The 12,562-nt window shown below is 41.5% G+C and overlaps 1 protein-coding gene across 24 annotated transcripts in view; it reads right to left on the bottom strand.

Annotated features, from left to right (window-relative positions):
* Positions 1–12,562, bottom strand: part of Snap91 (synaptosomal-associated protein 91) — a 114,812-nt gene that overhangs the window by 22,823 nt on the left and 79,427 nt on the right. For 10 of the 24 annotated variants that reach the window (XM_006510900.3, XM_030244158.1, XM_006510898.4 and 7 more), the window contains 8 exons: positions 10,085–10,099; positions 9,793–9,954; positions 4,612–4,719; positions 3,722–3,991; positions 3,419–3,496; positions 3,209–3,280; positions 2,740–2,823; positions 1,311–1,394 (listed from right to left, as the gene is read on the bottom strand). The exons of 4 other annotated variants lie outside the window; for them this stretch is intronic. In XM_006510900.3, coding sequence (XP_006510963.1) covers positions 1,311–1,394; positions 2,740–2,823; positions 3,209–3,280; positions 3,419–3,496; positions 3,722–3,991; positions 4,612–4,719; positions 9,793–9,954; positions 10,085–10,099 — 873 coding nt within the window. The remainder of the gene's footprint in view (positions 1–1,310; positions 1,395–2,739; positions 2,824–3,208; positions 3,281–3,418; positions 3,497–3,721; positions 3,992–4,611; positions 4,720–9,792; positions 9,955–10,084; positions 10,100–12,562) is intronic. 10 more of the 24 variants (XM_030244156.1, XM_030244155.1, XM_006510896.4 and 7 more) reach the window with 5 other exon arrangements.

The following is a 12,562-nucleotide window of genomic DNA, read 5'->3' on the forward strand; positions in this document are numbered from 1 at the left end:
GCCACCGTCACTGTGACAAGAGCTGGCAAACAGGAGGAGCACCTGACTGGATTTAGGAGCCAGAGGGCGCACACAAGAAATGAAAGAGCTATCATCACTGGAGAAACCGACGCCACCAGACTGAATTACTGACAGGGAGAAGGTGGGGGTGCCTGTACTTCCTCCTGTTCCTGGAGGAAAGATGTGACCACAAAAGCTTTCCTGCAGCATTAGTGATGGGTGTAGAAGGGGCACTAAGGCTCCACCATTACCCATCCCAAGCCTGAGAACACTGGCATGTTCCCTGGCCTGCTCCACTTGGTGAAGGGATCCTGTTTTACACTGCTTTTAGGTTGTAAACTATGGCCACACTTGCTCAAAACCAGTTACTCTTTAAGGACCACATGGCTGTTGGGTTATTTAAACTGAGGAATTCTAGATTGGAGGATTCCAGGTGCTCAGGAGACTCACACTAATTAACTCCTTGTCACCCCAAGGAGCAAAGTCCATCCCCTCTAGTGACTGGGGGTACACAGAAATCTTCACCGAGTGTCAAGAGGCCTCTGTTAGACTACCGCTGTGCTTCTCTCAAGCAAAATCCAAGTGAGGCTAGCATGCTGTGAGTTCCTGAGCTAAGTTGGGTCTAAGCCTTCTGCTGCGGTCTTCCGATTGGCCACTTTCTAAGTCTGATGTTGGCTTGACTCCAAGGAAGACTCAAGCTTGGTTTTAACTGTGCTCGAGTCCTTGAACTGTTCTTTTAAGCAGTCCTTACTGTCTTAGCAATAAGCAGTGATCCTTGCAAACTGTGCCCATCTAGTTCCTAGAAAGCTGAGATCACCCTGCGTGTTTTCAGACAGAAAAATAATCAGCTTGTCAAAAAGTCCATGATGTATGTCACAACATTTCAATTCAACAGGAAAAAAAATCTATAATGGGTTCTTCTCTGGTGACTCATGTATTATAAAACCAACTGTCAAATATATTAGAGCACAGTTAACTACAGATTCCTTCTAAAAAATATGAGCAGTCATTATATGACAGAATTGCTAACACAAAACATATTACCGTTTTGACAAATAAAAACAAACATGCTAATTGAAAGTAAGATTGGGAGTATCAATAGGGGTGGCTTATATACATACGGGTTTAAGACTAATTTAATAAAATCTAGGAAGTAATAAACCTTCTATTATTTAATGCTGTATCACCTTTAATTTCATGCCTTGAAAGGAAAATTTTAAAATATTTTGCAATTTATGTAGTATCTATTACTTATAAAACTATATCCAAACTTAACTTTTATAAAATGCCATTTTAATGGAATCAATTACCAGCTAGTAGATCTGCCGATGCTGATGAACTAGAAACAGCCTGTGGTGCTGGCTGGGTTTCAGAAGCACCACTTCCAAACGCATCTATCCATTATCCGTTACGCAGCAAGAAAGTAAGAGGGTCAAATAGTAAGTGACTAAGCAATCCAAGTGTGACACACGCAGACACATGCACATAAGTGACATTCTGTACGGAGAGCCTGCCTCCTGGGTGTGTGAAACTAGAAGGACTAAACCAGGCTCTAAGCAGTTTGTCTTATTTCACCATCTCAGATAAGAGTCTTAACATTCAGCTCCTGTTTGCACTGGGAGCCTCCCCAAGAGCAGGGGCGTTGGAGGTGTGTGCCACAATGCTCTGCTCTAGAGCTTAGTCGCTCGTGAGAGTTCTAGAATGTCTAATAACCAGAGCCTCACTAAATGATTGACATGTAGACTTTTACGATGAGTAAATGTTTTTCAAACTAGAGTCTATCATTTATTAAAAACAGGATTGAGATTTTTAAATGAAGGTAAACCAGAATTTCTCACTTCCCATTTAAGCTTCTAAATATTTAATATGCCCAGTGGAGCAGCACTCCCTGTACCTAAACATCTGCATTCAGTGTCGGTGTACCTTCAGCACGTCAGCCGGCATCTGTGACTTCTTTGTACCCTCACAGGATGTGCCAGTGACAACAGATAATCCATGCGGGTATAATACGCAAAGATTATGTCTTAGCCCAAAGACACTCACTTTTATGTATACTCATGATTCAGTTCAGACCTGTTTCTTTCCTGTGAGTTTACTGCTAACAAAGAACTTCAGCATACAGATATTCATGCAGATAACCAAGTGATATAATCAAGATATAATCAATGTACCTTTCTGTTTTCAAATACTACATAAAGGAAGAAAAAGGATACATTTAAACCAGGAAAAGTATCTCCAAGTTCTCTGTAAAGGTTTAAAAACACTAAATTCAACGTAAATAAATTCCACAGCATTATGTATGTTGACATCTAACTGGCTTGTTTTCAATTCTGAATTACCTATTTTATGTTTTATATTGCTTTGAAGGACTCGAGAGTGTTAACATAGCCAATAGATCAGGATCTTTGAGGAAGCAGTAGAGAGGGACTCTAAACAGGTGATTAAAAGTTAGGATGAACAAAAGGCTGAAAACAAGAAGATGTCACATGGAGAACGCTCTGGTTTTATTAGACCATGCGCTGAAAGTTGTGAGGAGCCATGAGGATGACGGTGATGGCAGCACAGACATGGGAAAGGTCTGTACAACTTAAGTTCACATGTAAGAAACAAAAGCAGTGTGAGAGTCAAAAGAAGCAAAAAGAATTAGAATGGAAGAGGAGAGTCCACTCAGAACAACAACAACAACAACAAAAAAAGGACTCCAGATGATATAAGTGCTGAAAGAGGAGAGATACGCACCCCCAAAAAGGTCTATGACACCCGAGGACTCCGCCTTTGCAGGAGAGGCAGTGGATGCAGGAGACGGCGCTGCAAATGCGTCCACTGCAGTGAAGAACAGGGGAACACGGAGGTCATCCCCAGCACAATGAGACCCAGACCCCGACAATGGCCTCGAGATTTCAGTTACAGAAAGTGAGTGGAGAAATCTTAACAGTTAAGAAAAGCAAATGAACAACCGACTCTTCAATGGTAGAACAATTAGTGGGAAATGGAATGTTTTTTCTTTGCCAACCTCATATTTGAAATCTCAACCTTTACCAGCTGCTGACTGCCTAAGAGAATGAGATTCTTCTTTTAGGTGAATTCTGAGTCTTACAGCACATATGATAAACCTATAAGGTATTAGAACATCTTTTGCTACCTGAGCTCCCCCACCCATGACCCTCTGGAGACAGCTCTAAAGTCTCGATCTAGGGGAAGCACTCACCAGATAAGAGGTCAGCAGTGAGAGAACTCTCAGGCACCGGAGAGGCCCCTCGTGGCGGGGAGGAGAAAGCATCTTCCAAAAGTGAAAGAAACCAAAACCAAGCAGAAGTAAGTAGCAGAAAGCTGAAATCAGAGTCACATGTCTAACAAGTGCGTTATCACAGCAACTATAAAGGGCTTGACCAAGGGTCATTGCTTTGCTTTGCTTTACCTGTGCCAAACAGGTCTATGCTAGGAGCCGCGTCTGGCTTAGGTGCTGCAGCAACTTCAGGAGCAGAATCAAACAAATCTAAGACCAAGAACACACAGGCCTTCACTCAGTCTGAAAATCAAGCCTGTGACAGCATCACTTGCCAGTTTTCTGACAGAGCATTCACAAGAACTCTGGGTTAAGTAGCAAATGGACTCTAGAGAACCATTTAACTACACTTTTCATGCATATGAGGCATGTGTGCATTACAGGACCAGGTTCAAGCCACCAGATGAGAGAGATTGAGTAACAGTGACAAATTACCACCAAAGATATCTAGAGCAGGAGGAGCAGCGGCGGTGGTGGCAGCAGCAGCAGAGGTGGTGGCAGTGGTGGTAGCTGCAGCGGCGGCGGTGGTGGTGGCAGCAGTGGCTGCCACAGCCGTGGGAGCAGGAGAAGGAGCAGTTGCGGGAACTGGAGGGGCTGTGCTAGCTGTAGGGGTAACTACAGGAGCGCTGGTCTCAGGTGGCTTCATTGCAAAGAGGTCCAGCTCAGGTGCAGCCTCTGCGCTACCTTCAGATGGGGCAAAAGGGTCTTTTGGAAAGCAAAGTAGAGACACACACACACAGCATCAGTCAGGAAGGAGCAGGAGACAGAATCGTAACTACAGGTAAGAAGACTTGTCACACACATTTACATACTAGCTAGGCCTCAAGGTTACATGGGTTTCACTACTAGATCTTATTAGCAATTGGGATGTTTTTCTAAAGGAAAAAAAAAAACCACAGTTGGTAGTGCAAGTTCAATCTGAAATATTTGGTAGGGTGTTGTGAAATCGGCCTGTAGTTTTGGTCCAGGGGGGGTCATTATTTTTCACGCCCTTACCTAATATAGGCAATCTGGTAGCTCTGAAAGTTTATTAAAACATGTCAATATATTTGAACTCAATATCATAAAGAATGCGTTAGAGGGGGGAAAACATTAAGAGAGCATACTTGCACTGAGAAAAATTGTCAATCTTGAGGAATTGCCAATTTTGATAAGTATGCACTTCATTGTCTTAATGTTTTAAGTGTTGGCATTATTCATTCAGATATGAGGAATGAGTTTACACTAACAAGAAAACAAAATTAGAAAAACATATGGCCACATCTAACTACGCAGGCTTCACATTGGGACAAGAAAACAACAGACTGGCTCATGTGTAAACCCACCATTTCCTGAGCATGCATCAAGAGCTGCAGCCACTGGGGCCGGGGTAGCTGGTGCGGTAGCCCCTTCGGATGCTGCAGGGGCCTCCCCAGGAGAAGCTGCAAAGGCATCTTGGGTGCAGTTTAAAAAATAACAGAAATTAAAGGAATAAAAAGAGAAGAAAATATAGTAAAAGAACTGAGTTAAATTGTGAAGAAAGCTCCCTTATACAACACGAATGTCTCATGCACTGTTGGTAATCACCAGGTAAGTACGTTTTGTGCGTCGTCTCCCTGTTAGCTAACGCGTGAATGGCGGTATGTGGATACCACTGAAGGCCATTGTGATCCAACAAGATTCTCATTGTATAAGGGCTCTAAAAAGCATGTTTTAGGTTTCATTAGAAATTAATGGATGCAAAAATTAAAACACAAAATAACTTTACTATGTAATTTAAGACATTAAACTTTCATGTCCAGATAATACTTCTTTACTGCATTTTTCTCTTCTACCTCTGACTGGTGGCTTCCAGAAAAATCCAATGTCTTCTCTGTATGCAAATAATATTAAATAGACAATGGCTATATAAATAAATAATTTGAATTTAAAATTAGTCTAGTGCAGACAAAAAAAATCATGTTGACAGGAAAGGTTTGGTAAGTATTCAAAAAAAGTCTTCACTAACCTTGCAAAGAATCGTCAGATACAAAAGGAGGAATCAAAGAAATAAACAGCTAACCAAATCAGGGAGGGCATGATGCTTAATGTCTTTATCTCTACTTACATTTATTGTTTTCAAATATGATTATATTTTCTAGCTATTTGGAAAGTGATCTATTTCCAACAGATTAAAAATATAATTTCATGTTTTAAGACCACAAGTGCATTGTGTACAGAAGAAACCCCCATTAACATATCTGTAGGCCCAGCTCACAAACACATTTTGTGTTTCTTTTGCCAGTGCTAGCGGTGGGACCCAAAGCCTTGCACACTATGTTCTAGTCCTAAACGAACACTGATAGCTGAGGGATGCAAACCCCTCCCAGTACATGTGCATAGCAAATCACTTCATTATGGAGCTTAGGATCAACCCCCATGTTCCTGCCACTCCTCATTTCCAGTAGATTTTACTGGTGTGTCCTAGAGCACGACCCTCACTCAATAAGAGGAGCTGGTCAAACATGATTGGGAAATGTCATACAGTAGAGCTGAGAGTCATTCAATGCCTTAAGCTGAGGAAGTCCTGTGGTCAAGGTCCTTGTTCTCAGTAGAATGCAGCAAGTAACAAACTGGTCTGGATAGAAGACAGTTAAGTAACATACATCTGGAGTCCTTATGTTGTGCAGAGTTAAAATAATAATAACAACATTACAAGAGGCTCACTTGAGTTAAAAGTTTTTTTAAACACTGTCAGCACATATTAATCTAATCTGATGGCTTCTCTCAGCTGTCCTGAGGGAACGTACGCTATACTGATAGGGGCTGGGGACTATGTGAGCAAACTGGAGAAAGAAAACCACTCCGGGGAGAGTGCAGACCTAGATGACACCAGGGGCTTCGGGCAGCATGAGGACCTCCAGGTGTGTGTGGGGTGGGGGCTGGGGGCGGGGTCAGGGTAGGATGGGAGGAGTCCTCTCAATATTCTGCCATGGTTTGGGGATCTTTCTTTCCATGGCTGTATACCTAGAACTGAGGTCAATGCCCCTGGGGGAGGGAGGAGGAGACATATTCTTGAAAATTATTAAAATTTAACTTCTGTAACTATTTCAGATGGTGCGCCTTTTATTACCTCTGTTTTATAAGAAGAGAGCCAGAGTTCAGAGATTTTCAAATGTTCTACCCACACAAAATGATGTGAATCAGCACAGAACTTGATCCAGCCATTCCATAACACATGCGCAGCTTAAAACATCTTCATATGGAACTTACATTTTTCAGTTAAAAAAAATAACTTGGGTAGTTTCATCAAGGCCATACAGCCCATAAATGGCTCGGTTGGGACTTGGTCCATTACAGTCTGCAGGAGCCATGTGTGTTCAGCCACTAGTCTGAACAGTGACAAACCACACCCCACTCCTCCATACAGCCCACTGCTCCTAGGATGAACGCCTTAGTAACAGACCTCGGCAGATGCTTTCAGGCTAGACTCTTCTGGTTGGCTGTTACTTATGTACAAGTGAAACCTATACTTACAGCTACACTGCAGGAGAGGTTTCCTTCTGCCCTGTCAGCCACATGTCTCTTCAATGCTGCTCTTGTTAGTTATGGCTAAACATTAGGAATGCAACTACTGACTCCCATCAAAATTTTTCTTAAAGAGAAGAGCCACTGCTGCTGTCCACATTATAAACTTCTTAAACTCTCACTGAAACCTTTCCCTAAGACATAAATGAGGTAAAGGGATTTATTTTCCCCGGAGTCTGCCCTCTGCTTCCAACACATGCGTGGCAGGAATGAGACTCAGGCCGTAGGCTTGGCAGCAAGCACCTTTTACATGAGCCACTCTACCAGCTCCCAACTAGGATATTTTTAAAAAACCATGCTATCATTTATCAGTTATGTGTACCTTATATAGAAACGTAAAGGCACAACATCCTTAAATTCTGTTCTGTATGACCACAGAAAGCAGGTTCTATTTCTTAAAAATTGGCCTTATAATAAAATTAAAAATAAAAGTTAATATTTATCAGAAAAGACAATATAGCAACTTAGATGGGCTACTCACAGAGAATAATAAAACATTTTGCAGAGAGAAATCTGAATGTTTTTCCAAACTTGCATTTTAATGTACTAAAATACGTAGATTTTTAATGCTCGTGATGTTTGTTTTAAACTTTAACATTTAAAGTTTTATATTCATGAAGTTTCATAGCTGTATTTTTCTGAAATTAAAACTTACTATGCTTATTTCTAGAGAGATCTATATTGCTATAAAAATTACATAGAATAAGATTTTTTTTTTATATCTTTGAGATGGAGTCTTGCTATGTAGCTCAGGTGGGCCAAGAACTTAATGCATGGCTCTGGTTGGCCTCAAATTTGTTATTCTCCTCCATGAGCCTCTTGTGTATGATCTGTACATCTGATGTGAAAATGTATTTTAAAGTTATTCAAATAAATGTGGCTGGTACCTTTACTCAAGTTCAAATTCATATCCATCTTAGAGATCTAAAATATTTTAAAGTGGCCAAAAAAAAGGCTATGGAGATTTAAGCTTAGTATTTATTTGAGATAGCTCTAAATGATTTGTTTTAAACAAAACAAAAAGAACATGAAACAAATTAGGGAAAAAATACAGAAGACTATAAAAGAGGCAGCGGGGTACACAGACACCCCAACTATGGTGGACAGAACTTGTCCAGAGGTCTGAGGCCAGGAGGCAGTTCATAGAGGTAAGCAGAGGTTAAGTCTGTGATGAGACCTACAGAGGGGCTCTGCTTCACTCATGTCCCTGCCAGAGAACAGAGGGACCTGATGAAAACACAGGGCAGCTGTGACTCTGCAGTGCCCCTTCTTAAAACTTACATTTAAAACAGACAGTAATGTCACCGTGATAGCATTGACAGAAGCACAGATTTTTCTACTGGGCGGACACTAATCACAAACAGCATAATGGTTCAAATAGCATTTAAAGAAACACCTGGGGCTTTATTCTGGAAAAGTTAAGAGGAAAGCAGGGCAGACCTGCCTGATGTCTGAGATGTACCCAAGCCCCTTTCATGGGGACTGAACAAAATAAATCTCTAACTAGCAATAGTTACAGAAATGCTTCAGTATTAAACTGCTGTGTGACCCGTTCGTGTTTTCCATTGACCTTGCACGAGAAACCTTCGGACTCAATGTCAGTGGCAGAGCAGAGAGAGGAAGGCGAAGGAGTTAATTTTAAAAATTAAGATACAACTTTTTTTTTAACCTTGAAAGAAAGCACACCACTGACAAAGGGCAATCTGCTTATGAGAAGTTCCTGCTAGGGAAAGCCTGAAAGGCCTGTAATTCTCTCTGCTCTTTAAGGAGCAAGCTTCTTTGTGTCAGAGTGAAGACACGGCAAGGTGACAGGCAATTTCTTTGGTAAAACTGCAGCAGAAATGCTGTCTAGCTAACGCTACTTGTCTTGGACAACTACAGAGCCCAGGGCACCGCACGCAGCGGAATGGTATGTAACCGTAAGTGTTCATCACCAGGGGAACGCACTGATTCCACCACTGCCTGCCAAACCACCTCTTGCTTCTTTTAATTTCTTTACAATATTTTCAAAATGTCCTGGGAAATATGCTATATGGTAATGAAGAAACTTGAAACTGTAATGAGTCTAACACCCCTACATGTGTGCATGTGGTCCAAACTCTTCTCTGAGTTTTCACAGTGGCTCCACTCAGATGCAAATATGCAGATGAACTGGCTTCTGATGCTCACCGTGTCTAAACGCATTGTGGGGCATTTTGTTGAGTCAGAACTGGCACCTACACGAAAAGCATATTTCTGAGCAGTCCTTTCCAAAACTGATCTGCACCTGCTTTTAATCAGCATGATGCCAAGTGCTGCGCAGACTCCCAAAGTTCCAAAGTCAAGATGACCCAACATTTTACTTGAACACAACAATCAGAAGTAGGTGTAGCAGTCAACTCTCTGTTGAGCCATCTAAATTTTAATTCCTCTCATCTGTATCTCCATATAAATATATCTGTCGTACATTTACCAATATCTCTAACTACCTATCTACCTATCTATCTATTTATCTATCAATTATCTATAAATCATCTATCATCTATCTAGATATTCAGATACAGATCTAGAAACATTGGTCTAAGTGCTAAGGAATTATTTAAGCTAGGATTGTTCTCTCATGATCTCTAAATATTCCCTGGGCCACTTTGAGTCTAGTCCCAAAGCCAATACTAAATGTGTCAGAAGCCTGGGATCACTTGCAGAGGCCCTGCAGGGAGGCCATGTGTGGGCCAGAGTCTGGCAGCAACTCAGATCCTGATGTCAAACTGGCCTCAAAGGGCCACAGCTTCTGCTCTAGTAGTGCCAGAACTACACGGAGAGGAGCTGACGAGTTTAGTACTGTCAAGCATATATGAACCAACACTGGAAAAGGACCAGGCCATGTTGTTAACATAGTATAAGGCAATTCCGAGGCCATTGGTCTCGGGCACGTCAGCCATCTTGAAAGGAATGAAGGAGTAGTGGTGTGACTGACTAACCTCCAAAGAGATCCACTTCCGTAGTGACAGCCGTCACAGCTGTGGTGGTCGAGGCAGAGGCTGAAGCAGGCTCAGTGGTTGTAGTAGGAGGGGAAGGCTCTGGTGCAAATGGGTCTGAAATCGGTGCTTCACAGGGAACAGAGGAAAGTGCAGCCAAGGAATCTGTATTTCACCAGAGACAGAGCAAGAGAGAGGAGGAAAGGACAGGAGATAGACCAGACTCCTAAGGCCACAGGAAGAGAGATGGCTGCGGACGGCTCTCATAGGAGTTCAAAAACAAAGGCTTACTCACCCTCTCCCAAAAGGTCTACCGGTGTCCAGGTGGTGGCAGCATATGAAGAGACAAAGAGTTCCAGCTGAAACCTCTGACTGTGCCAGTGTGCACGCAGGGAGAGGCGCAGGCTCCCCTGAGCTCTCTGCACCTCCCAGACCATTTGTAATCAGAGCACAAATGTTTTACCAACTCTCCCCACGGAGCTTTCAAGGAGGAGGAGACCCTAGGCAATCTCTAGCCCAAGCTCTTCATGTTACAGATGGAAAAAACGGGGCGAGGGAGGTCAAGAGTCTTAAATAACTCTGAGAAACTCAATCTATATCCAAAAAGGGTAGAGCTTTTCACCTTCATTATCCCCAGGGTCTGTGACTGATGCCATTAATCTGTAATTAGCAGAATTTCGTTGACTGTTCTTTATTTCTTTCCCCGTCTCCTACCCTCTGTCTTTGAGACTGGGCTCCCTATGTAGCCCAGTAAGGCTACGTTTTTTTACATAACTCACAGCCACCTGTCCAGGGTGACACTGGCCACAGCGGTCCTCCCACATCAATCATTAATCAAGAAAGTACCCTCCAGATTTGCCCGCAAGCCAGTCAGATGAAGGCGATACCTTAATTGAGGTTTGTGTCAAGGTGACGGAACTAACCATCACAGCAGATCTTACTTAATAACAGGGTCTGTGATCAGTCTTGGAACCAAGATTTGTAAAGTATTAAACCACAGACACAAATTAAAGTAGGAGGATTCAATTCATTTATAAGAGATACATAACTAAAGGCCTTTTTACATTATAAAAATGGCTAGAAGATATTCACTGTAACACAGGACGTTATTCTCATAACAAAGAAGCTAACATTCTTCAGTGACCCACAACTGGATTGTTTCAAGTGACTATGAAGATTAAGTGTGCTCATTTATTTAAAAGGCTTACTTATCCCTGGAACACATCAAATGCTCCATAAGGAAAGCTGGGACTACGAACTTCAAAGCGCCTATAAACTTCCAGTGTCAGGTGTGTGTATGTAGCACAGTCTACAGACTCCACACCCCAGATTTTCTTAACATGGTAGAAAGTAGATCATAAAACCCACTAGCATTATAACTAACAGTACACGTGGAAAATATTAGTTATATTATCTCATAATATAATTTTCAAAGGCATGTTGGTTATTAATTTCAATTTTAATAAAAACCTAGCAATAATCTTATATTTCTCAAAAAGCAGATATTTTATCTTAAGTATAAGAAGAAATTGTGTGCTTTTCCAGGCCTTAGTTTACAGACTCAAAACCACTCATTTACTTGTGCTTCTAAAACACAGATTTATTATGAATAAATGAAAATATTCTTCCTTTTATGAAGGCAAAGGTAGGATCCAAAACATCTTTGTTTTTTTTTTTCTGTCAATGGGCTTGTTATCTATCTTACTAAAAACTAATATTATATGTAAATTTAAGTTAGATTTATTAAAATATAAAATTTTCTGAGACTCCATTGTTTTATACTAATGTAAAAATATTATCATTACAATGTGTCTCCTGAAAAATGTGTCAATAGCTGTAACCCACGAAAAATTCGTGGACTTCACCTTTGCACATTAAAGTTCTTTCACTAAAGTCAGATAAGAAACACTCCAACAAGATTCTAGAGTTAAATTTTACACTAGTCAAAAGCAGATGCGGCTTGATGTTAGGAAACAAGACCGGTAAACTGATTTTACACTTTACTCAAGTCAAATGAGGCAAACGCATCTCTGAGGCAGCCTCATCCTCAGCTCCAGCAGACTCTACAGCTAGAGAAACCCAGGGAAGCGAGGGCTCCCTTCCCATTTCATTTGAGAAGGTTCTCGAGTTCCATTTTTCTTAGAAACTGAGATTTAATTATTAGCACCCCCACCCCACCTCACCCCACCCCCATTACTTCTGGGTGTCTGAGAAGCTGTCTAACCAGCAGGCAGGTTACTCCAAGGCTTTCCCAGCTTGGGAGATGTGCTCCACCTAGTGGGGAAGGTTAGAAAAAAAACAAAAAAACAAAAAAACCCTGCCTGAAGGGCTGTGGTAAAGGTCACCAAACAATCCAGCATTACAAAGCGAGAATACAATATTGAAATCTTGTAGAAACCAGGGCACTAGAAAGAGGCCATGGAGGATACAATGTAATGCAGGCAGTGGAAGGGCAGAGGAGGAATACAGAGGTGGAAAGCTTTAGGTAGGGTGAGGCTGGCAGGAGATGAGAGGAGAGGTAGAGGGTTAACCTAAAAAATAAGGTCTATGAAAAAGTCACATGAAATTATTATCTTGCAACCAAATTTTTAAAAAATGTAATTTAGTTTTTGTTTTGTTTTGTTTTGTTTTTTGTTTTGTTTTGTTTTTTTAAAGGAGTTTTAAGAAAAATAGCCTGCTACTGCCCAGGGCTGGGGTGGGATGCCCCTGACAAGTTATTAGTGAAGGAGACCGCAGAGCCCTCCAGGCAAGACAGACTTAGGCTCTTCCTCTT

The sequence above is a fragment of the Mus musculus genome, chromosome 9, assembly GCF_000001635.26.
Source record: "Mus musculus strain C57BL/6J chromosome 9, GRCm38.p6 C57BL/6J".
Classification (NCBI taxonomy): domain Eukaryota; kingdom Metazoa; phylum Chordata; class Mammalia; order Rodentia; family Muridae; genus Mus; species Mus musculus.